Source organism: Procambarus clarkii, chromosome 44 (assembly GCF_040958095.1).
Source record: "Procambarus clarkii isolate CNS0578487 chromosome 44, FALCON_Pclarkii_2.0, whole genome shotgun sequence".
In the NCBI taxonomy this organism is placed as follows: domain Eukaryota; kingdom Metazoa; phylum Arthropoda; class Malacostraca; order Decapoda; family Cambaridae; genus Procambarus; species Procambarus clarkii.
In genome coordinates this window covers 38302621-38327632 of record NC_091193.1, presented here as the reverse complement: position 1 = coordinate 38327632, position 25012 = coordinate 38302621, and the positions used below count along the sequence as shown (strand labels likewise).

At 50.5% G+C, this 25012-nt stretch overlaps 6 protein-coding genes across 6 annotated transcripts; all 6 read left to right on the top strand.

The window, feature by feature from the left end:
• Positions 1-5319: 5319 nt before the first annotated feature.
• LOC138350236 (keratin-associated protein 10-4-like) lies at positions 5320-5889 on the top strand. The gene has a single exon (XM_069300589.1). It carries the CDS (start codon positions 5320-5322, stop codon positions 5887-5889), a length of 570 nt encoding a protein of 189 aa, XP_069156690.1.
• A 318-nt stretch (positions 5890-6207) lies between these two features.
• LOC123747898 (keratin-associated protein 10-10-like) lies at positions 6208-6711 on the top strand. Its single transcript, XM_045730113.2, has one exon. The coding sequence runs from the start codon at positions 6208-6210 to the stop codon at positions 6709-6711; it is 504 nt and encodes a 167-aa protein (XP_045586069.2).
• A 400-nt stretch (positions 6712-7111) lies between these two features.
• On the top strand, positions 7112-7786 carry LOC138350235 (keratin-associated protein 10-2-like). The gene has a single exon (XM_069300588.1). It carries the CDS (start codon positions 7112-7114, stop codon positions 7784-7786), a length of 675 nt encoding a protein of 224 aa, XP_069156689.1.
• A 1395-nt stretch (positions 7787-9181) lies between these two features.
• LOC138350234 (keratin-associated protein 10-6-like) lies at positions 9182-10555 on the top strand. The gene has a single exon (XM_069300587.1). The coding sequence runs from the start codon at positions 9182-9184 to the stop codon at positions 10553-10555; it is 1374 nt and encodes a 457-aa protein (XP_069156688.1).
• Positions 10556-10938: 383 nt separating this feature from the next.
• On the top strand, positions 10939-12261 carry LOC138350233 (keratin-associated protein 10-6-like). The gene has a single exon (XM_069300586.1). The coding sequence runs from the start codon at positions 10939-10941 to the stop codon at positions 12259-12261; it is 1323 nt and encodes a 440-aa protein (XP_069156687.1).
• A 12-nt stretch (positions 12262-12273) lies between these two features.
• Positions 12274-12936, top strand: LOC138350232 (keratin-associated protein 10-6-like). The gene has a single exon (XM_069300585.1). The coding sequence runs from the start codon at positions 12274-12276 to the stop codon at positions 12934-12936; it is 663 nt and encodes a 220-aa protein (XP_069156686.1).
• The last annotated feature ends 12076 nt before the right edge of the window (positions 12937-25012 follow it).

Below are 25012 nucleotides of genomic sequence, written 5' to 3'. Positions count from 1 at the left end.
CCGTGGGTAACTTTGAGCTCCCCGGGCGTAACTTTGAGCGCACTGTAGGTAACTTAGAGCTCGCCGAGCGGCACATTGAGCTCCCGGGCGTAAGTTAGAGCTCCCTATGGGTAACTTAGAGCTCCCTGGGTGTAACTTAGAGCTCCCCGGGGTTAACTTGGAGCTCCCAGGGCGTAACTTAGAGCTCCCCGAGGGTAACTTAGAGCTCCCAGGGCGTAACTTAGAGCTATCTGGGGTTAACATAGAGCTCACCGGGAGTACCCCAGAGCTCTTCGGGGAGGGAGGGTAACTTAGAGCTTCCCTGGGGTAACCTAGAGCTCCCGGGGCGTAAATTAGAGTGCCCCGTGGGTAACTTAGAGCTCCTTTGGGAGAAATATAGAGCTCCAGGGGGTAACGTAGAGTTCCCCAGGCGTAAATTAGAGCGCCCTGGGGGGTAACTGAAAGCTCCTCGGGCATAACTTAGAGCTTCCGGGCGTAACTTAGAGCTCCCTGGGAATAACTTGAAGCTCCCTGGACGCAACTTAGAGCTCCCGGGGGAAACTTAGAGCTTCCAGGAGTAACCTAGAGTTTCCCGTGGGCAACTTATAACTCCCCGAGGGTAACTTAGAGCTCCCCGGGCGTAACTTTGAACGCACTGTAGGTAACTTAGAGCTCCCCGAGCGGAACGTAGAGCTCTCGCGCGTAAGTTAGAGCTCCCTATGGGTAACTTAGAGCTCCCTGGGTGTAACCTAGAGCTCCCCGGGGTTACCTTAGAGCTCCCAGGGCGTAACTTAGACCTCCCCGAGGGCAACTTAGAACTCCCTGGGAGTAATCCAGAGCTCCTCGGGGGGGGGGGACTTAGAGCTTCCCGGGCGTAACATAGAGCGCCCCCGTGGGTAACTTAGAGCTCCCTTGGGAGTAACATAGAGATCCCCCGGGGGGTAACTAGGAGCTCCCCGGGCGTAACTTAGAGCTTCCTGGGTGAAACGTAGAACTTCCCGAGCGTAACTTAGAGCTCCCGGGGTGTAACTTAGAGCTGCCCAGGGGTAACTTAGAGCTCCCGGGGGTAAGTTAGAGCTTCCCGTGGGTAACTTTGAGCTTCCCGGGGGTTACATAGAGTACCCTTGTGTAAGTTAGAGCTCTTTAGGGGTAACTTAGAGCTCCTCGGGGTGTAACGTAGAGCTCCTCAGACGTAATTTAGAGCTCCCCAGGCATAACTTAGAGCTCCCCAGTTGTAACTTAGAGCTTTCCTGGGATAAACTAGAGTTCCCGGGGCGTAACTTGGAGCTAACCTGGGGATAACTTAGAGCTCCCCAGGCGTAAATTAGATCGCCATGGGGGTAACTTAGAGCTCCCTGGGCGTAAATTAGAGCTCCCTGGGAATAACTTGAAGCTCCCTGGGCGCAACTTAGAGCTCCCGGGGGTAACTTAGAGCTCCCAGGAGTAACCTAGAGTTTCCCGTGGGCAACTTATAACTCCCCGTGGGTAACTTTGAGCTCCCCGGGCGTAACTTTGAGCGCACTGTAGGTAACTTAGAGCTCGCCGAGCGGCACATTGAGCTCCCGGGCGTAAGTTAGAGCTCCCTATGGGTAACTTAGAGCTCCCTGGGTGTAACTTAGAGCTCCCCGGGGTTAACTTGGAGCTCCCAGGGCGTAACTTAGAGCTCCCCGAGGGTAACTTAGAGCTCCCAGGGCGTAACTTAGAGCTATCTGGGGTTAACATAGAGCTCACCGGGAGTACCCCAGAGCTCTTCGGGGAGGGAGGGTAACTTAGAGCTTCCCTGGGGTAACCTAGAGCTCCCGGGGCGTAAATTAGAGTGCCCCGTGGGTAACTTAGAGCTCCTTTGGGAGAAATATAGAGCTCCAGGGGGTAACGTAGAGTTCCCCAGGCGTAAATTAGAGCGCCCTGGGGGGTAACTGAAAGCTCCTCGGGCATAACTTAGAGCTTCCGGGCGTAACTTAGAGCTCCCTGGGAATAACTTGAAGCTCCCTGGACGCAACTTAGAGCTCCCGGGGGAAACTTAGAGCTTCCAGGAGTAACCTAGAGTTTCCCGTGGGCAACTTATAACTCCCCGAGGGTAACTTAGAGCTCCCCGGGCATAACTTTGAACGCACTGTAGGTAACTTAGAGCTCCCCGAGCGGAACGTAGAGCTCTCGCGCGTAAGTTAGAGCTCCCTATGGGTAACTTAGAGCTCCCTGGGTGTAACCTAGAGCTCCCCGGGGTTACCTTAGAGCTCCCAGGGCGTAATTTAGAGCTCCCCGAGGGTAACTTAGAGCTCCCAGGGCGTAACTTAGAGCTCTCCGGGGTTAACATAGAGCTCCCCGGGAGTAACCCAGAGCTCTTCGGGGAGGGAGGGTAACTTAGAGCTTCCCTGGGGTAACCTAGAGCTCCCGGGGCGTAAATTAGAGCGCCCCGTGGGTAACTTAGAGCTCCTTTGGGAGAAATATAGAGCCCCGGGGGGTAACTTAGAGTTCCCCAGGCGTAAATTAGAGCGCCCTGGGGGGTAACTGAAAGCTCCTCGGGCGTAACTTAGTGCTTCCGGGCGTAACTTAGAGCTTCCCGGGCGTAGCTTAGAGCTCACCGGGGCGTAACTTAGAGCTCCCCGTGGGTAGCATAGAGCTCTCCGGGCCTAACTTATCCCTGGGGATACTTAGAGTTCCCGGGATAACTTAGAGCTTCCAGTGGGTAACTTAGAGCTCCCTGGGAATAATTTAGAGCTTTCGGGGCGTAACTTAGAGCTCCCCGGGGTAATTTTGAGCTCCCGGGGATAACTTAGAGCTCCCGAGGCGTAACTTAGAGCTCCCCGTGGATAGCATAGAGCTCCCCATGGGTAGCATAGAGCTCCCCGGGCGTAACTTAGAGCTCCCCGTGGGTAGCATTGAGCTCTCCGGGCCTAACTTATCCCTGGGGATACTTAGAGCTCCCGGGATAACTTAGAGCTTCCAGTGGGTAACTTAGAGCTCCCTGGGAATAATTTAGAGCTTTCGGGGCGTAACTTAGAGCTCCCCGGGGTAATTTTGAGCTCCCGGGGATAACTTAGAGCTCCCGAGGCGTAACTTAGAGCTCCCCGGGCGTACCTTAGAGCGCCCTGTGGGTAACGTAGAGCTCCCGGGGGTATATTAGAGCTCCCCGGACGTAACATAGAGCTCCCGGAGGTAACGTAGAGCTCCCGCGGCGTAACTTAGAGCTCCCCAGGCGTAACCTAGGGCGCCCTGGGGGTAACTTAGAGCTCCCCGAGGGTAACATAGATCTCCTTAGCCGAAACATAGAGCTCCCTGGGCGTAACTTAGAGCTCCCCGGGCATAACTTAGATCTCCCCAGGGTGGGTAACTTAGAGCTCTCCGGGGTTAACTTAAAGCTCCTTGGGTGGGAAATTTAGAGTTCCCCGGGTGTACCTTAGAGCTCCCCGGGGGTAACTTACAACTCTCCGAGGGTAACTTAGAGCTCCCCGGCCGAAACATAGAGCTCCCTGGCCATAATTTAGAGCTCCTGTGGGTAACTTAGATCTTCCTTGCTGTGACCTAGAGCTCCCCAGGCATAACTTAGAGCTCCTCGGGCGTAACTTAGAGCTCCCTGGGTGGAATTTAGATCTTCCTGGCCGTAACTTGGAGCTCCCGGGGGGGGGGGGTAACATTGAGCGCGCCGTGGGAAACTTAGAGTTCTTCGGGGGGGTAATTTAGAGCTTCCCAGGCGTAACTTAGAGCTCCCCGGGCTTAACTTAGAGCTCCCCGGGCGCAGCTTAGAGCTCCCAGGAGGTAACTTAGAGCTCTCAGGCGTAACCTAGAGCTCCCTGGGCGGAACTTAGAGCTCCCCGGGCGTAACTTAAGAGCTCCCCAGGGTAACTTAGAACTCCCCGGGTGTAACTTACAGCTCCCCGTGTGAAACTGAGAGGTCCCTGGAGATACTTAGAGCTCCCCGGGGGTAACTTAAAGCTTCCAGTGTGTAATTTAGAGCTCCCTGGGCGTAACTTAGAGCTCCCTTGGAATAACTTACAGCTCCCGGGGCGTAACTTAGAGCTCCCTGGGGTAATTTTGAGCTCCCGGGGATAAGTTAGAGCTCCTGGGGCGTAACTTAGAGCTCCCAGGGCGTAACTTAGAGTGCATTGGGAGTAACTTAGAGCTCCTCAGGGGTAACTTAGAGCGCATTGGGAGTAACTTAGAGCTCCTGCGGTTTAACTTAGAGCTCCCCAGGCGTAACCTAGAGCGCCCTGGGGGTAACTTAGAGCTCCTCAGGCATAACTTGGAGCTCCCCGAGTGTAATTTAGAACTCTCTGAGGGTAGCTTAGAGCTCCCCGGCCGTAACATAGAACTCCCTGGGCGTAACATAAAGCTCCCCGGCCGTAACTTAGAGCGCCCTGGGTATAACTTAGAACTCCCCGAGGGTAACTTAGAGCTCCTCGGCCGTAACATAGAGCTCCCTGGGCGTAACATAGAGCTCCCCGGCAGTAACGTAGAACTCCCCGAGCGTAACTTAGAGCTCTCCGGCCGTAACGACCAAGTACTAGTCAATAAAGAGAGCCGTAATGAGCTTGAAAGTTGTGCTACATTTCCCCCACAACTACACCCCCACACCAGCTGCCTCCCACCTCCTCTACCAGCACAGCCTCCCATGACTCGCCCGAGGCGCTCCCACCACCACCACCACTGACCCACACGCGCCACTAAACGCTCCTCTAATGGACCGCTCTATAGCTGCGGGAGAGGGATGGAGGCATGTACCTGTAGAGCCGTACCAGCACTACAGGTACTCTGCCCCGGTACACCTGGGTCAGGGAGAGTGTCCTGGGTGAAGAGTGGGGCCGCGGGGATAACTTGTGGTATAATGGCGGCATATAGTGTGCCTGGTCGGGTCGTCCCCACCGCTCAAGTGCACTAGAGACCATGGCAAGTGGGCCCGGCACTGCTGGCCGTCTGAGCTGCGGTCATACACTCATATACGAGACCATTTTCTTGCAACAAAGTCATATAGAAATACATGTTGCAGAGTGCAAGGCACTTCAAGGGCGTCGTGACTTCTTGAGGGGAATGTTGTTAGCTTCGACGCCCTCCATGTGTCGACGCCCTCCATGTGTCGACACACTCCATGTGTCGACACTCTCCACGTGTCGACCCCCTAAATGTGTAGACGCCCACCATGTGTCGACCCCCTCCATATGTCGACACCCTCCATATGTCGACGCCCTCCATGTGTCGACACCTCTCCATGTGTCGACGCCCTCCATGTGTCGATGTCCTCCATGTGTCGACGCCCTCCATGTGTCGACGCCCTCTATGTGGCAACGTCCTCCATGTGTCGACCTCTCTCCATGTGTCGACGCCCTCTATGTGTCAACGTCCTCCATGTGTCGACGCCCTCCATGTGTCGACGTCCTCCATGTGTCGACACCCTCCATGTTTCGACGCTCTTCATGTGTCGACGCCCTCCATATGTCGACACCTTTCCATGTGTCGACGTCATCCATGTGTCGACGTCCTCTATGTGTCGACCCCCTCCATGTGCCGACGCCCTCCATATGTCGACACCCTCCATGTGTCGACACCCTCCATGTGTCGACGCCCTCCATGTGTCGACACCTCTCCATGTGTCGAAGCCCTCTATGTGTCGACGTCCTCCATGTGTCGACGCCCCCATGTGTCGACGTCCTACATGTGTCGACGCCCTCCATGTTTCGACGCTCTCCATGTGTCGACGCCCTCCATATGTCGACCTCCTCCATGTGTCGACGTCCTCCATGTGTTGACGCTCTCCATGTGTCGACGTCCTCCATGTGTCGACGCCCTCCATGGATCCACACCAACCATGCGTCGACGCTCTCTATGTGTCGACATCCCTCCATATGTCGACGCGCACCATGTGCCGACACCCCTCCATGTGTCGACGCCCTCTATGTGTCAATGTCCTCCATGTGACGACGTCCTGAATGTGTCGATACCCTCCATGTGTCTATGCCCTCCATATGTCGACACCCTCCATGTGTCGACGCCCTCCATGTGTCGACGCCCTCTATGTGTCGACGCCCTCCATTGGTCGACGCCCTCCATGTGTCGACACCCTCCATGTGTCGACGCCCTTCATGTGTCGACACCCTCTATGTGTCGACACCCTCCATGTGTCGACGCCCTCCATGTGTCGACACCTCTCCATGTGTCGACGCCCTCCATGTGTCGACACCCTCCATGTGTCGACACCCTCCATGTGTCGACACCTTCCATGTGTCGACACCCACCATGTGTCGACGCCCTTCATGTGTCGACACCCTCTATGTGTCGACGCCCTCCATGTGTCGACGCCCTCCATGTTTCGACGCTCCCCATGTGAAGACGCCATCCATATGTCGAGGTCCTCCATGTGTCGACGTTCTGAATGTGTCGACGTCCTCTACGTGTCGACGCCCTACATGTGTCGACGCCATCCATGTGTCGACACCATCCATGTGTCGAGCCCTCCATATGTCGACACCTTCCATGTGTCGACGCTCTCAATGTGTCGACATTCCTCCATATGTCGACGCTCTCCATGTGTCAACATCCTCCATGTGTCGACGCTCACCATGTATCGACACCCCTCCATGTTTCAAACGCCCTCTATGTGTCGACGTCCTGAACGTGTCGATACCCTCCATGTTTCGATGCCCTCCATGTGTCGACGCCCTCCATGTGTCGACGACCTCCATGTGTCGATGCTCTCCATGTGTCGACACCATCCATGTGTCGGAGTCCTCGAGGTGTTGATGTCCTCCATGTGTCGACGCTCTCCATGTGTCAACGCCCTCTATGTGTCGACTCTCTCCATGTGTCGACACCCTACATGTGTCGACGCCCTCAATGTGACGACGCCCTCCATGTGTCGACACCCTCCATGCGTCGACGCCCTCCATGTGTCGACACACCTACGTGTGTCGACGCCCTCAATGTGTCGACGTTCTCCATGTGTCGACGTGCTCTATGTGTCGACGCCCTCCATGTGTCGACGCCTTCCATATGCCGACGCCCTCCATGTGTCGACGCCCTCCATGTGTCGACACCCTCCATGCGTCGACACATGAAGGGCGTTGACACCCTCCATGTGTCGACACCCTCCATGTGTTGACGCTCTCCATGTGTCGACACCCTCCATGTGTCGACGCCCTCCATGTGTCGACACCTCTCCATGTGTCGAAGCCCTCTATGTGTCGACGTCCTCCATGTGTCGACGCCCCCCATGTGTCGACGTCCTCCATGTGTCGATGCTCTCCATGTGTCGACACCATCCATGTGTCGGAGTCCTCGAGGTGTTGGTGTCCTCCATGTGTCGACGCTCTCCATGTGTCAACGCCCTCTATGTGTCGACTCTCTCCATGTGTCGACACCCTACATGTGTCGACGCCCTCCATGTGTCGACACCTCTCCATGTGTCGAAGCCCTCTATGTGTCGACGTCCTCCATGTGTCGACGCCCCCCATGTGTCGACGTCCTCCATGTGTCGACGCCCTCCATGTTTCGACGCTCTCCATGTGTCGACGCCCTCCATACGTCGACCTCCTCCATGTGTCGACGTCCTCCATGTGTTGACGCTCTCCATGTTTCGACGTCCTCCATGTGTCGACGCCCTCCATGGATCCACACCTACCATGCGTCGACGCTCTCTATGTGTCGACATCCCTCCATGTGTCGAAGCCCTCTATGTGTCGACGTCCTCCATGTGTCGACGCCCCCCATGTGTCGACGTCCTCCATGTGACGACGCCCTCCATGTTTCGACGCTCTCCATGTGTCGACGCCCTCCATATGTCGACCTCCTCCATGTGTCGACGTCCTCCATGTGTTGACGCTCTCCATGTGTCGACGTCCTCCATGTGTCGACGCCCTCCATGGATCCACACCTACCATGCGTCGACGCTCTCTATGTGTCGACATCCCTCCATATGTCGACGCGCACCATGTGCCGACACCCCTCCATGTGTCGACGCCCTCTATGTGTCAATGTCCTCCATGTGTCGACGTCCTGAATGTGTCGATACCCTCCATGTGTCTATGCCCTCCATATGTCGACACCCTCCATGTGTCGACGCCCTCCATGTGTCGACGCCCTCTATGTGTCTACGCCCTCCATTGGTCGACGCCCTCCATGTGTCGACACCCTCCATGTGTCGACGCCCTTCATGTGTCGACACCCTCTATGTGTCGACACCCTCCATGTGTCGACGCCCTCCATGTGTCGACACCTCTCCATGTGTCGACGCCCTCCATGTGTCGACACCCTCCATGTGTCGACACCCTCCATGTGTCGACGCCCTCCATATGTCGACGCCCTCCATGTGTCGACACCTTCCATGTGTCGACACCCACCATGTGTCGACGCCCTTCATGTGTCGACACCCTCTATGTGTCGACACCCTCCATGTGTCGACGCCCTCCATGTGTTGACACCTCTCCATGTGTCGACGCTCACAATGTGTCGACATTCCTCCATATGTCGACGCTCTCCATGTGTCAACATCCTCCATGTGTCGACGCTCACCATGTATCGACACCCCTCCATGTTTCAAACGTCCTCTATGTGTCGACGTCCTGAACGTGTCGATACCCTCCATGTTTCGATGCCCTCCATGTGTCGACGCCCTCCATGTGTCGACGACCTCCATGTGTCGATGCTCTCCATGTGTCGACACCATCCATGTGTCGGAGTCCTCGAGGTGTTGATGTCCTCCATGTGTCGACGCTCTCCATGTGTCAACGCCCTCTATGTGTCGACTCTCTCCATGTGTCGACACCCTACATGTGTCGACGCCCTCAATGTGACGACGCCCTCCATGTGTCGACACCCTCCATGCGTCGACGCCCTCCATGTGTCGACACACCTACGTGTGTCGACGCCCTCAATGTGTCGACGTTCTCCATGTGTCGACGTCCTCTATGTGTCGACGCCCTCCATGTGTCGACGCCTTCCATATGCCGACGCCCTCCATGTGTCGACGCCCTCCATGTGTCGACACCCTCCATGCGTCGACACATGAAGGGCGTTGACACCCTCCATTTGTCGACACCCTCCATGTGTTTACGCTCTCCATGTGTCGACACCCCTCCATGTGTCGACGCCCTCTATGTGTCGACACCCTCCATGTGTCGACGCCCTCTATGTGTCGACACCCTCCATGTGTTGACGCTCTCCATGTGTCGACACCCCTCCATGTGTCGACGCCCTCTATGTGTCGACACCCTCCATGTGTCGACCCTCTCCATGTGTTGACACCCCTCGATGTGTCCACGCCCTCTATGTGTCGACGTTCTCCATGTGTCGGTGCACTCCATGTGTCAACGCACTCTATATCTCGACGCCCTCCATGTGTCGATGCCCTCCATGTGTCGACACTATCCATGTGTCGCCGTCCTCCATGTGTCGACGCCCTACATGTGTAAACACCTCTCCCTGTGTCGAACCCCTCTATATGTTGACGCCCTCTTTGTGTCGACACCCTCCATGTGTCGACGTCCTCCATGTGTCGACGCCCTCTATGTGTCGACACCATCCATGTTTCGACACCCTCCATGTGTCAACGCCCTCCATGTGTCAACGCCCTCCATGTGTCGACGCCCTCCATGTGTCGACGCCCTCTATGTGTCGACACCCTCCATGTTTCGACGCCCTCCATGTGTCGATACCCCTCCATGTGTCTACACCCTCCATGTGTCTACACCCTCCATGTGTCGACGCTCTTCATGTGTCGACGCTCTCCATGTGTCGACGCCCTCCATGTGTCTATGCGCTCTATGTGTCGACGTCCTCCATGTGTCGACGCCCTCCATGTGTTGATGCCCTCCATGTGTCGATACCCTCCATGTGTCGACACCATTCATGTGTCGACGTCCTCGATGTGTCGACGTCCTCTATGTGTCGACGCCCGCTATGTGTCGTCACCCTACGTGTGTCGACGCCCTCTATGTGTCGACGCCCTCCATCTGTCGACACCCTCCATGTGTCGACGTCCTCCATGTGTCGACGCCCTTCATGTGTCGACGGCCTCCTTGTGTCGTCGCCCTTCATGTGTCGACGCCCTCTACGTATCGACGCCCTCCTTGCGTCCACGCCCTCCTTGTGTCGACACCCTCCATGTGTCGACGCCCTCTATGTGTCAACGTCCTCCATGTTTCGACGCCCTCCATGTGTCGACGCCCTCCATGTTTCGACGCTCCCCATGTTAAAACGCCATCCATATGTCGAGGTCTTCCATGTGTCGACGTTCTCCATGTGTCGACGTCCTCTACGTGTCGACGCCCTACATGTGTCGACGCCCTCCATGTGTCGACACCATCCATGTGTCGAGCCCTCCATATGTCGACACCTTCCATGTGTCGACGCTCTCAATGTGCCGACATTCCTCCATATGTCGACGCTCTCCATGTGTCAACATCCTTCATGTGTCGACGCTCACCATGTGTCGACACCCCTCCATGTTTCAAACGCCCTCCATGTGTCGACGCCCTCCATGTGTCGACGCCCTCCATGTGTCGACGCCCTCCATGTGTCGACGACCTCTATGTGTCGATGCTCTCCATGTGTCGACACCATCCATGTGTCGACGTCCTCGAGGTGTTGATGTCCTCCATCTGTCGACGCTCTCCATCTGTCAACGCCCTCTAAGTGTCGACTCTCTCCATGTGTCGACACCCTACATGTGTCGACGCCCTCCGTGTGTCAACGCCCTCAATGTGTCGACACAATCCATGTGTCGACACCCTCCATGCGTCGACGCCCTCCATGTGTCGACACACCTACGTGTGTCGACGCCCTCAATGTGTCGACGTTTTCCATGTGTCGACGTCCTCTATGTGTCGACGTCCTCCATGTGTCGACGCCCTCCATATGCCGACCCCCTCCATGTGTTGACGCCCTCCATGTGTCGACACCCTCCATGCGTCGACACATGAAGGGCGTTAACACCCTCCATGTGTCGACACCCTCCATGTGTTGACGCTCTCCATGTGTCGACACCCCTATATGTGTCGACACCCTCCATGTGCCGACCCTCTCCATGTGTCGACACATCTCGATGTGTCCACGCCCTCTATGTGTCGACGTTCTCTATGTGTCGACACCCTCCATGTGTCGACGCCTTCTATGTGTAGACGTTCTCCATGTGTCAACGCACTCTATATTTCGACGCCCTCCATGTGTCGATGCCCTACATGTGTAGACACCTCTCCCTGTGTCGAACCCCTCTATATGTTGACGCCCTCCATGTGTCGACGCCCTCTATGTGTCGACACCCTCCATGTGTTGACGCTCTCCATGTGTCGACACCCCTCCATGTGTCGACGCCCTCTATGTGTCGACACCCTCCATGTGTCGACCCTCTCCATGTGTCGACACCCCTCGATGTGTCCACGCCCTCTATGTGTCGACGTTCTCCATGTGTCGGTGCCCTCCATGTGTCAACGCACTCTATATCTCGACGCCCTCCATGTGTCGATGCCCTCCATGTGTCGACACTATCCATGTGTCGCCGTCCTCCATGTGTCGACGCCCTACATGTGTAAACACCTCTCCCTGTGTCGAACCCCTCTATATGTTGACGCCCTCTATGTGTCGACACCCTCCATGTGTCGACGCCCTCTATGTGTCGACACCATCCATGTTTCGACACCCTGCATGTGTCAACGCCCTCCATGTGTCAACGCCCTCCATGTGTCGACGCCCTCCATGTGTCGACGCCCTCTATGTGTCGACACCCTCCATGTTTCGACGCCCTCCATGTGTCGATACCCCTCCATGTGTCTACACCCTCCATGTGTCTACACCCTCCATGTGTCGACGCTCTTCATGAGTCGACGCTCTCCATGTGTCGACGCCCTCCATGTGTCTACGCGCTCTATGTGTCGACGTCCTCCATGTGTCGACGCCCTCCATGTGTTGATGCCCTCCATGTGTCGATACCCTCCATGTGTCGACACCATTCATGTGTCGACGTCCTCGATCTGTCGACGTCCTCTATGTGTCGACGCCCGCCATGTGTCGTCACCCTACGTGTGTCGACGCCCTCTATGTGTCGACGCCCTCCATCTGTCGACACCCTCCATGTGTCGACGTCCTCCATGTGTCGACGCCCTTCATGTGTCGACGGCCTCCTTGTGTCGTCGCCCTTCATGTGTCGACGCCCTCTACGTATCGACGCCCTCCTTGCGTCCACGCCCTCCTTGTGTCGACACCCTCCATGTGTCGACGCCCTCTATGTGTCAACGTCCTCCATGTTTCGACGCCCTCCATGTGTCGACGCCCTCCATGTTTCGACGCTCCCCATGTTAAGACGCCATCCATATGTCGAGGTCTTCCATGTGTCGACGTTCTCCATGTGTCGACGTCCTCTACGTGTCGACGCCCTACATGTGTCGACGCCCTCCATGTGTCGACACCATCCATGTGTCGAGCCCTCCATATGTCGACACCTTCCATGTGTCGACGCTCTCAATGTGCCGACATTCCTCCATATGTCGACGCTCTCCATGTGTCAACATCCTTCATGTGTCGACGCTCACCATGTGTCGACACCCCTCCATGTTTCAAACGCCCTCCATGTGTCGACGCCCTCCATGTGTCGATGCTCTCCATGTGTCGACACCATCCATGTGTCGACGTCCTCGAGGTGTTGATGTCCTCCATCTGTCGACGCTCTCCATCTGTCAACGCCCTCTAAGTGTCGACTCTCTCCATGTGTCTACACCCTACATGTGTCGACGCCCTCCGTGTGTCAACGCCCTCAATGTGTCGACACAATCCATGTGTCGACACCCTCCATGCGTCGACGCCCTCCATGTGTCGACACACCTACGTGTGTCGACGCCCTCAATGTGTCGACGTTTTCCATGTGTCGACGTCCTCTATGTGTCGACGTCCTCCATGTGTCGACGCCCTCCATATGCCGACCCCCTCCATGTGTTGACGCCCTCCATGTGTCGACACCCTCCATGCGTCGACACATGAAGGGCGTTGACACCCTCCATGTGTCGACACCCTCCATGTGTTGACGCTCTCCATGTGTCGACACCCACCATGTGCCGACCCTCTCCATGTGTCGACACCTCTCGATGTGTCCACGCCCTCTATGTGTCGACGTTCTCTATGTGTCGACACCCTCCATGTGTCGACGCCTTCTATGTGTAGACGTTCTCCATGTGTCAACGCACTCTATATTTCGACGCCCTCCATGTGTCGATGCCCTACATGTGTAGACACCTCTCCCTGTGTCGAACCCCTCTATATGTTGACGCCCTCTATGTGTCGACACCCTCCATGTGTCGACGCCCTACTTGTGTCGACGCCCTCCATGTGTCAACGCCCTCCATGTGTCGACACTCCTCCATGTGTCGACGCCCTCTGTGTGTCGACACCCCTCCATGTGTCGACGTCCTCCATGTGTCGACACCCTCCATGTGTCGACGCCCTCCATGTGTCGTCGCCGCTTCATGTGTCGACACCTTCCATGTGTCGACGATCCCATGTGTCGATGCCCTCCATGTGTCGACACCCTCCATGTGTCGACGCCCATGTGTCGACACCCTCCATGTGTCGTATGATACTGGGTAAGTTTTAAAGGGAAGAATAGAAGTAACTGCAAAGGGCCTATTAGCCCATATTTCTTGATGCTTCTATATTGGTGCGGAGTCTTGAAGTGGGTGGAATATAGTTGTGCATTAATTGGCTGTTGAATGCTGGTGTTGACTTCTTGATGTGTAGTGCCTCGCAGATGTCAAGCCGCCTGCTATCGCTGTATCTGTCGATGATTTCTGTGTTTTTAGTTAAGAATTCTCTGGTGATGGTCTGGTTGTGGGAAGAGATTATATGTTCCTTAGTGGACTTCTTAATGGACCCACTTCAAGACTCCGCACCAATATAGAAAAATCAAGAAATATGGGCCAATAGGCCCTTTGCAGTTACTTCCATTCTTCCCTTTAAAACTTACCCAATATCATACCCATTGTTTCGTGTTCTGTCATGTGTTTTCACCTCATCCAAAACTGTTGTAACATATCACCTCACCCAAATGCATTGATATAAAATGAAAGCCATATAAATTATTGCACAGTAGGACTCTGTTTAGTGTTTACAGGTTATAGTTGTGTGTATGTAAACTAAAGTCTTTGAAAATGTAATAAGTTATTACGAAACGCGTTCAAGTGTCGAGTCAGACTAGAAATAAAAATTAATTTTGGAGAATTGATTTTTCAATTATCATCGACAGTGAAAAGAAACATAAGAACTATTGAGAAAATTCGTGTTAGAATTATTAATCTTACTCTTTTGGTCATATTTAATAATATATGTTTACAAGAAAGACTGCTACCAAAATATACTAATATTAAAACGCCCGACCCAGCAGCAAGGAATCTAGCTTTCGCGATAAAATATCGCCACGATCTGATTCGAAATCAGATACACAAAGCTGAAAATGAAATCAAAGACAACAAAATGCAACTACTTCATGCTACAAACCAATGGAGAAACAGCAACATCGACGAAAACTTCCGTACTCGTATCGAGCAACACCTCGACATCCTCACAGACCAACATCACCTCAGCACTGAAACAAGGATTATCAAGAAACTAACAACGTTATATGGAGGACCTATGGCAATTCCACAACCAAGAGACGGCTTCCTGGACCTTGCTGGAATCAACCTCACTGAGGATGAAGTCACTCCCCTAAATCTGGGTATAAACTGTCACGTTATGTCCAGACCAAGTGAGATGGCCCGGAAAGTGGAGTTGGAAATCCTGTTGGACGACATATTCGACCACGAGACACAAAAAAAAGGTCACCACCAAAGACACCTTACAAGCAGAACTTATTGCAGAAGGAGGAAAGAATCGAGGCAACTACAGAAGCACCATACTGTCCCCCGAGCTCAAAGCGGCAGCTAAGAGCCTTCGTGAGAACAAGGAGATGTGACAAGTCGCCAATATATATCATTCTTAAAAAAGACGAATATCTGGCGAAAATAAACCTCATACTCTCTGACCAAACTAAATTCCAAAGGGTAACGAAGGACACTACAGCCGAATTGTAAGCAAAGGTCAACAAATATATCGAAACTGTGACCGCCAAGAAATACAGACTCCACCTGCCAAAGATCATTGGGGAATACAAACCTGGATACGCGTATGGAAATGTCAAGACACACAAGCCTGGAAACCCACTTCGGCCAATCATCAGCCAGATACCCACACCCACGTACAGACAGGCGAAGCGACTCAACGGCTTGCTGACTCCTTTTGTTCCTTGAACCTTCAGCCTGAAGTCCCCAAAGGAATTTGTTGACTTACTGCGGGGCACACAAGCCACAGGGATAAGAGCCTCGTTGGACGTAGAATCGCTGTTTACCAATGTACCTGCGGATGAAACAATCGGGATGATAGCCGACAGAGTGTATCGTGATCCGGCCTGTACTCCTCTTGACATACCAGAAAACATTCTAAGGAAACTACTCCAAGCTTGTACTAAAGAGGCACCCTTCTTGAGCCCGGATGGGCACATGTATAAGCAAGTAGATGGGGTCGCCATGGGTTCTCCCCTAGGTGTCCTGTTTGCAAACTTCTACATGGGTACCATCTAACAAAAGGTCTTAGTCAACATGAACTTATAACCGGCCATATGCTGCAGGTATGTTGACGACATTTTTACACAGATACCTGATGTTAGACATCTGCAGGAGCTGAAGGAGGCATGTGAGCGGAATTCTGTGTTGCATTTTACTTACGAGATGGAGAAGGATGGGAAGCTGCCCTTTCTAGATGTAACAGTCATGGAAAGGAGCGGAGGTTTCCACACTGCAGTCTACACTAAGGAAACAAAAAGAGGAATGTGCCTCATTGCCAACAGTGACTGCCCAGACAGGTACAAGAGGAGTGTTGTTAACGCTATGTCGACTGTGCTCTCAGCCACAACTCAAGATGGAAGCAAGTCGATGAAGAACTCTGTAGGGTAAGGCAGGTCCTAGTCAACAACGGCTTCTCCAATGGTTTCGTGGAAGACATCATAAGAAGGAAAGTGAAACGCCATGCAACCTCTGAAGAGACAACTAACACAACACCTATACCCCCTATTAGACTATTTTACAGGAACTTCTTTTCCACAGCTCATAAAACGGAGGAAAGGGTCCTGAAAGATATTGTTAATAGGAACGTTATCCCTACAGACAAAAATCAGAAGATACAATTGACGATTTACAATAAAACCAAAAAAACGGCCAGCCTACTCATGAGAAACTCCCCAGACACAAAGCAGAACGCTTTAAAAGAGACCAATGTCGTCTATGCCTTCAAATGCCTACCTGGGGACAGTAAGCCTCAAAGAACTCAGTATATAGGCAAGACAACAACATCTCTTTCCAGGCAATTAACGATGCATAAGCAACAGGGCTCCATTAAGAAACATATAATCTCTTCCCACAACCAGACCATCACCAGAGAAGTCTTAACAAACAACACATAAATAATCGATAGATACAGCGATAGCAGGCGGCTTGATACCTGCGAGGCACTACACATCAAAAAGTCAACACCAGCAATCAATAGTCAATTAATGCACGACTATATTCTACCCACTTCAAGACTTCGCACCAATATAGAAGCATCAAGAAATATGGGCCAATAAGCCCTTTTCAGTTACTTCCATTCTTCCCTTTAAAACGTACCCAATATCATACCCATTGTTTCGTGTTCTGTCTTGTGTTTTCACCTCATCCAAAACTGTTGTAACATATCACCTCACCCAAATGCAGGTACATAAAATGAAAGCCATTTAAATTATAGCATAGTAGGACTCTGTTTAGTGTTTGCAGGTTATAGTTGTGTGTGTGTAAACTAAAGTCTTTGAAAATGTAATAAGTTATTACGAAACGCATTCAAGTGTCGCGTCAGATTAGAAATAAAAATTAATTTTGGAGAACTGATTTTTCAATTACCATCGACAATGAAAAGAAACATAAGAAATATTGAGAAAATTCGTGTTAGAATTATTAATATTAATATTACTTTTTCGTTCATATTTAATAATATATGTTTACAAGAAAGAATGCTACCAAAATATACTAATATATATATATATATATATATATATATATATATATATATATATATATATATATATATATATATATATATATATACATATATATATATATATATATATATATATATATATATATATATATATATATATATATATATTGGGTATATATATATATATATATATATATATATATATTGGGATATATATATATATATATATATTGGGTACGCACCCGACCCCCGAGGAACTGGACGAGGTCTTCGAACACTGATTGGTATATTGTTATATTGTTATATAAGTGTGTGTTTTCTGTAAACTGTAACATTGCAATAAAATCAAATAAAAACAAAAAAAAATAATAGGGGTGGTAGGAGAGGAAAAGATTAAAGTATTCAGTGAGAATCCACAAGGTCTTCTCTGAACACTATTTATTTTCTTCTTCGAGGATGTGGGTCCCTTTAATTAAACCAGTGGTGGTACCCCTCTATATATATATATATATATATATATATATATATATATATATATATATATATATATATATATATATATATATATATATATATATATATATATATATGTGTGTGTGTGTGTGTGTGTATCACGAAAATAAACACGTGATTAAGAATGTGACAATGTCAGACCACGGAGGAAAAATGAAACAGGAATTTCCTTAAGTACTTTCGTATATTAAATACATCTTCAGAAGGTCAGATCTTCAGACCTTCTGAAGATGTATTTAATATACGAAAGTACTTAAGGAAATTCCTGTTTCATTTTTCCTCCGTGGTCTGACATTGTCATATATATATATATATATATATATATATATATATATATATATATATATATATATATATATATATATATATATTGTGACGGAGTTCCCCCCCATATAATTCTCCCACGCCTGCAGTAAGAGTCATGTCTACTTTTCCCAAGCGTTCTCTACGTTGCAGGCTACAATTCGATATATGGGAGAGAGTGAAGTGTTCTCGGAGAGCCGAGAAATTTGTGAAATAGTGATATTTTGGCCTGTGGTTTAGGCCCTTTAGGGAGCCAAGATGGCGCTGGCTTCCCTGATCTCCCGCCAAAACCGTGTGACGTCAGTGGCACCGGATTGGTCATCGACAGCAAGGTGGCACCGGGAGCCAATGAAAACTTCCCATAGTAAAAGTGACGTCACGAAGGAAGGGGGTCCGGCCAGCGCGCCGAGCTGGCGCCAGCAGTCAGACACTACACGTCATAGAGGTCGGACGTGCGACGAGTGGTCCTGTCAGTCGGACAGTTATTCCAGCTCCCGTGGATTTACGCGTCATCGGAAGTCCGCCAGTACTCTGAGAAGTCTTCCCTAGTTCATGTGTTGAACCAGAAGAGGGAATTGACGGTTATTTGAGCAACAAGTGCTCCAGTCAGGTACTGTGCCAGTAGCAGTGAAGCCGTGCAGTGACGTATGTTGACGTCTGTGGCAATTCACCAGTTCGTGACAGCGTAGTGGCTGACAGAGCCACTGGGTAGCTGAGGAAGAGAGGACTATTTGGGGAACCGGACGACTGGAGCTGAGACGTAGGCGACAGCCGTTGCTGGGAGAAGACGACGGCCAGGAGACCGACTCCAACCTTCAAGAAGTCAAGGAGGAGGACGGACCTGCAGTGAGGAGGCACGGAGACGACGCGCTAAACGGTGGGACGACGAGAGGCTCTGGTAGGACACGACGACGTGTAGTGTGGGGGCGTTCCCGACACGAGGACCAGGAGCTACATCTCGACTCTCATCGGAGGATAGGGTGAAGTAGGTGGTTCTAGTTCCCTCCCCATTCCCCTTTAGTTAGCTATATTATTTGGCTATATTTTCTAGCCTGAGGATTTTATATGTCGTGAGCAAGTCTCACCCATGTCACGGTAAAGCACCAGTGTGCTAGACAGTACTATCAAGAGTACTTGTAATATTCATGTTGATTATTGGTGTGTACAGGCACCAGGAACCAGTGATAAATTTACTGTGTTGTGTATATCTTTCTATAGATTTTTGATATGAACATATAGTGGTAAATTATATATAATATTATGCCAGTATTTGGAGGTTAGGCTATGTGCCCAGAAACTATTTATTTTCCATGTATTGATGATTGATTTATATACCATAAATATGTCTATGTCCATTCAGTGAATAATCATTTGTGAGTACAGTGAATCATTGCGTTATCGCCAATGAGAGAAAGTACTGAAAACTCCAGTGTTAATAGTTCATAATATATTGTTGAGTGAAGAACAATGTGAAGCCATTACAGTGAATCATTATAGCATTGATTGTAGAAAAGACTGTTTGAGCCTGAGTACAGTGTAACTGAGTAATACGGTGTATTTAGCAAATATCGAGTGTGCGAGTTTCTAGTAATATTGGAGAATTTAATGAAACAGCGCGCGTGAATCTAGCAAACAAGCAAATTTCGCGCGGAGAGTCCATTGCGATCAGCTGTTCTTGACACTTGATGAGGAGGGGGAGGTGTTGCCACCTAATGATCGCAGACTATTCGTGGGAACTTCCGGCCGCGTCAGGATTTGCTGATTTATTTGTTGTTGTTTGGCTTTGTGACATCTTTCATACATTTTAAGTAAAATACAAAACTATCTTTGTGTTTTTATCATTCCCTCCATTGATCTTGTGGCTATATTATACTGGTAAACATAGAGTGATAACAATAAGTACCTGCCTGATTCCTGATCTTTGAGTGTGACCTTGCCAAGGCTACCACTGAATACACCAGTCCACTGATGGTGTTACTGGCCACCTTAAACACCAGTTGGCGATCTTGTGGATAACCGTAGAGCCCTATTGTTGGGGAGGGCACACGACAGTCGATGTGAACGAGTCGTGTTCTCACTCTTTCTTAATAGGAGGCCGTTAAGATTGACTGGGAGACTCTCCTGGCGTGCAGTGGCGCCGTGAGGATCGAGGGAAGACCCGCAGGGCTACGGTGAGTTACCTTGAGCATAACTATTGCTCACCCCAGAGTAAGGGTAGAGAATAATAGAGAGGTGGAAACCCCAACAATATATATATATATATATATGTATGTATAATGTTAATAATATATTAAAGGAGAAAAAGAGGATGAACACTCACACTGGACGTTGAGGTTGAGAGCGTTGCTGTGGCCGTCACCCTCCTGGTTACTACCGAGGCAGGTGTACAAGCCACGCATGTCGGCCGTCACGTTGTGGAGCCGCAGGGTGGTGTTGGTCGCCTGCATCCCCCACTCCACCCGTCGCAGCGGTCGCCCCTGCACCCAGAGAGAGAAATATTCGTTTAACTTCTCAAAATTAGTGACCTCGGGCCAGATTTACGAAGTAGTTACGCAAGCCTTTACGAACCTGTCCATCTTTTCTCAAAATTGGCGGCTGTGTTTACAATTATTGAACAGTTAATGAGCTCCGAAGCACCAGGAGGCTGTTTATAACAGTAGCATTGCGAAAATTGCGAAATTTTCAGGCTAGTAAATTGTTCAATATATGTAACCAAAGCCGTCAAAGATAGTCAAGATGTACACGTTCGTAACTATTTGCGTAAGGGCTTTGTGAATCCGGGTCCAGGTTTTGGGTTTTGCAAATATAATTTTAGTTTAACGTGTGTCGATGTGTGTAGCCAATTGGGTTGGAGTACGTGTAAGTGTTCTAATCGCTACATGTGCAAACATACATGCGCAAATATTTACAAGTATTATAGACTGTGGGTTGGTTGGTGTTGTCGTCGTTGATCCTTCTCTACGGACAACCCAACCCACAACTCGGTAGAGTGTTTATACTAGGAGATCACCCTTGGCGCTTCTGGCTCTTGGAGAGGGGCTCAGCGTCACACGTTTAGGGGATGCGGCTCCAACACTTAGCCTCGTTGTCACGTGCACACACCCACTCGAGCCGCTGTGACTCCCCACTCTCTCCCTAGGTGATATGATCTCCTCAATCCCCTTTTTGACTTATTAGTATTACTTTTTACCCTGTCCACGGCAGTGGTTCTTGGTTCTTTCTCTCTCTCTCTCCTTCTTTACTACCTCCTGGGAAGCCTCACTAGGACAAGGGCAAACACCAGCAGATTGTGACACATTTACTGGACAAAGCACATACACGATACATACACACATATAATAATAATGAATCCTATACTCTATAATATCACAATCAGGTTGCACTCCAATACCATCAGAACTCTATTAACCTCCTCAAGTTGGTCAAGCCTACACACTGTTGCACCATCAGCAAGATAACATATATATATAGAAAATCAGCATTTGAATGCAATAACATATATCAGTATAAATGTTCATTGATACACAACAATGATTAATCGATCACTGTCAGTCCTCGAGCACATACATCTGTAGGTAATCAAGCCTACGACTGCAACTCTAAGCTTCAGAATAAATCACTCCTTGACGTAAGAATGCCAACAGTCACTCACCTCTCACTGCGTCTTGCACGCTACTGACAACCAAACACTATCAACTCCCTACTAGTAATCCACCAGAACTTCCCCTTCCACCTCTGGAAGTTCACAACCCTAATATCCTTAGGTTCTTCCGGGCTTCACTACCAGGATCCTCTGCAGCTCCTCCAGGCTGCTATCATGAAGTTTCCTTGTGCAACTACGGTGCTTCACCCTTCTGTTAGGTTCTTCCACAGCTCTCTTGGCTGCTACACCACCTCTACAGAAGCACGTGACACTCCTCTTCACTGCTGCTTCTCCTCACAGCTCGAGGTCCTCTGCTCCACTACCTTGGAGTCTCATCAGCTACTTCATCTGCTGGCTTCGAAGTTCTCAGCAACTTCTTCCCCAAAAGACAAACCTGCAACCCATCGACACTCCAATAAAATGTTCCCCTTTAACACATAAACAAAAATAACCACACAATATGCTTGCCTCAAACCTCTATCTGTTCTCTACATACAGTGAGAGTGGACTCCCCCGTTTTGGGCGGGTCCATACTCCACCTCGCCTGGTGGCGGTCCTCACTCGCTGGGAGGGTCTTCCTCCATCCGGAGCCAGGCTCCCTCAGTCGTCCGCCAGCGCTCAGAGAGGACGGACGTCGCTCCGTGTTCCTCCCTCTTCACTCTCCTATTTCAGGCTTTCTGCCTTATTAAAACATGTCTAACTTATAAATAAACATCGCTACTGTCGCTGGGCACACGACCAACTACAATGCAATCACTATGAACTGGCGTATATCGTGCTTACCACAGAACGTCTGGTCGAGGGCGCTTCTTCCTCTGACGAGGCTTGGTCAGGGCGCTCCACGGCCCACAATAATGCTTCTGGGCGATTTAATATCTGCTCGTCGACCAGGACTTGAGACCACAACGTTCCCAGCTCGATTCCACAGCTGGTACGTCCGCACACTTCTCTTCTCTTCGAGATATATCACTAGGGGTTCCCTTCTGGCGGGAGCTCAACGGAGCGCGGCTTCCCCCTGCGATGTCTGGCACTCAAGTGAGGTCAAGGTCCTCCGGAAGCGAGCCTCACGCCTCCAGCAAAATGTCCACATCTCCTAGCCAGTCATTTATCTATTTTCTTCTTCATTGCCCATAATCTCAAATTGATATACATATCCAAGGAACTATTTTACATATGGATTATTACCTCAATTTCTGCTAGACCTTCTAATCGGGTCAGGCTTGCTGAATAACTCTCAAGAAGGGAGACTCGTTTCTCCTGCAGGCTGAGATCATAACACTCCCCTCCCCTTATTTTGAGAGTTATTCCAGTGGCAAAGCTCGGGATAATACATCCGCCACCACACTGTCTCGTTCTTCAACCAATTGGTTCGAACGGTTGATCTGCTTACGTACTCCCTTAGGAGTCTACAATTAGTTCGTTGCTCCTTGCAACATCTGGCTCACAACTCGCCAGAAACATGATCTTCTCATAAACGATCTGACTTCTCTGGCACCTGTTGGCTAGGCTGTCCTCCTTGGACGCCTGCAATCCATTGGTCCACTCTACTTATTGTCTCCACCCTCCGTTTCCTCGTCTTCTTCTCTTCTCGTCCAGAGTCAGACATCTACTGTCTGTATCTCCTCTGTCGTCTTCATACTTCCATCTACTGCCATTATACTTCCGCCTCCTGTCATCATACTTCACTCCCTCGTCTTCACCGACTATCCTCCCTTTCGTCTCATTTATCCGAGACCTCATCCTGTTTGACTTACATCGAGTCCTCGGCTTTCTTCTATTCCTCCATGCTTGCATCATCATCTTCTTCCTGCACTTTTCACTTCTATACCACTCCATTTCCTCTCCTTCAACTCTTCTTCGTTCCCTAAAAGTTTCTTCGGGCACTGTACTACATCCAACAGCACTCGACCGTACATGTCGCTTTACCTCTCCTAGAGTGCTCGTAAGCATCTCTCCACACATACTGTCTCTTCTCCTTTCACTTTCCCGGCTATTACTCTTCCTCACTATCTCTCCTCCACGTTTTCTGTGAAACATATCAACTCCTGACACCTCAAACAACTTAACTCCACTATCCCTATGCCTCTGTGCTCGTGGACAACGTGACGCTCTACTCCCGCCCTCAGTATGTCCACATCTTCCCTCATTCATACTCAGCACAGTTGCATTCACCTTCTGACCCTTAATTTCAGCAGTCTGGGCTCTACTCAGGTCCGCTCTCTTCACATGAGTCTTCCTCGGCTGGGCCATCTTCACTTTTGACCTCACCGAGACTTCATTTTCCTGGGCTGGACCTTCATCAAACAGCCATGCTATATCTACGTCGATATCTTCCACCGGTTGAATCGACACTGTCTCACCTTCTCCAGCGTCTTCCTCGTCGGCCACCTCTGCCTTCCTCACTACCGAAACAGGGTACTCAATGGCTTGGCGGTCTCCTGACTCATCTCCTCGGATGTCAGTCAGGTTCACACTCTCAGGTGTCCCACCCGTGCCGTGGCCTTCTGGGCACTCCTCTGGCACAGTCTCCGCCATGACTCTTGTCAACACCTTTGTCCCGCACAAGTCATTCCCTAGGATCACTTGGACTCCTGGAATAGGTATGTCGGGGCACACTCCCAACATCACCTCTGCCGACACATATTCCGACCTTAGCTGGACAGCACATACGGGCATGTCACTCTCCGACAACAACCCATATACCCTCATCTTACTCCTGCCAGCTAACCGTCGATCATTCCCAATCAGGCTTCTCGTAATCAAGCTCTGATTAGCTCCGGTATCTCTTAAGATACCAACTTCTACCTCAGGTTGGCCTCTTATACTGATCCAACCTTTACTCATGAACGGCCTATACCTCTCGTTCACTAAATTCGCTCTCTGTGGTTTGTCTCGGAACACATTAGTATATTTACTTCCGGGGTCACACATGGCCAGGGTCACAACTCTCTTGCCCTGTCTACAATCTCGCACCACGTGACCCAATCCGTTACAATTGTAACATCTCATCTGGGAAAAATCTCTCCTATATGTACCAGAGTAGCTCTGACTCTGCCCACTCACATGAGAATTCCTCGGGCCAGGTACACTACCTGCACTCTGTGGAGCTTTACTGGACTCTTGATTTCCCGGATAACGATTAGTTTCTTGTTTAGCTCCTCCATCTTCACTTTCAGACGAAGTGCGCGACCTACTCTTCTGAGTTTTAGGGTACTTACTTTTATCTGCCCATTTATCAAAATTTTTCTCACCCCAGACTCTTCTGAGTTTCTCATAATTTCTTCCTCCCCAGACTCCATTGGATCTGCCATTGCTGCGTCTCACCTCATTCTGCACTCTGTTCTCCCTCAAGCTCTTGTATGCTTCAGTAATCATATCTGCCCTATCTGCGGCATCTTTCACCTCCATTATCCCTGCTTCTTGGAGCTTGAACCTTGTTTCGGGATGCATCATCTCCAAGAACTTTTCCATGACCATCAGTTGCTTCAGGTCAGCGTAAGATCCAACTCCAGCAGCCTCAATCCACTTCTGGAATCGTCT

Excerpts from the sequence above, each read along its gene's own strand:
- LOC138350236 (XM_069300589.1), top strand. The coding sequence starts at position 5,320 with ATGTGTCGACGCCCTCCATGTGTCGACGTCCTCCATGTGTCGACACCC.
- LOC123747898 (XM_045730113.2), top strand. The coding sequence starts at position 6,208 with ATGTGTCGACGCCCTTCATGTGTCGACACCCTCTATGTGTCGACGCCC.
- LOC138350235 (XM_069300588.1), top strand. The coding sequence starts at position 7,112 with ATGTGTCGACACCTCTCCATGTGTCGAAGCCCTCTATGTGTCGACGTC.
- LOC138350234 (XM_069300587.1), top strand. The coding sequence starts at position 9,182 with ATGTGTCGACCCTCTCCATGTGTTGACACCCCTCGATGTGTCCACGCC.
- LOC138350233 (XM_069300586.1), top strand. The coding sequence starts at position 10,939 with ATGTGTCGACACCCCTATATGTGTCGACACCCTCCATGTGCCGACCCT.
- LOC138350232 (XM_069300585.1), top strand. The coding sequence starts at position 12,274 with ATGTCGAGGTCTTCCATGTGTCGACGTTCTCCATGTGTCGACGTCCTC.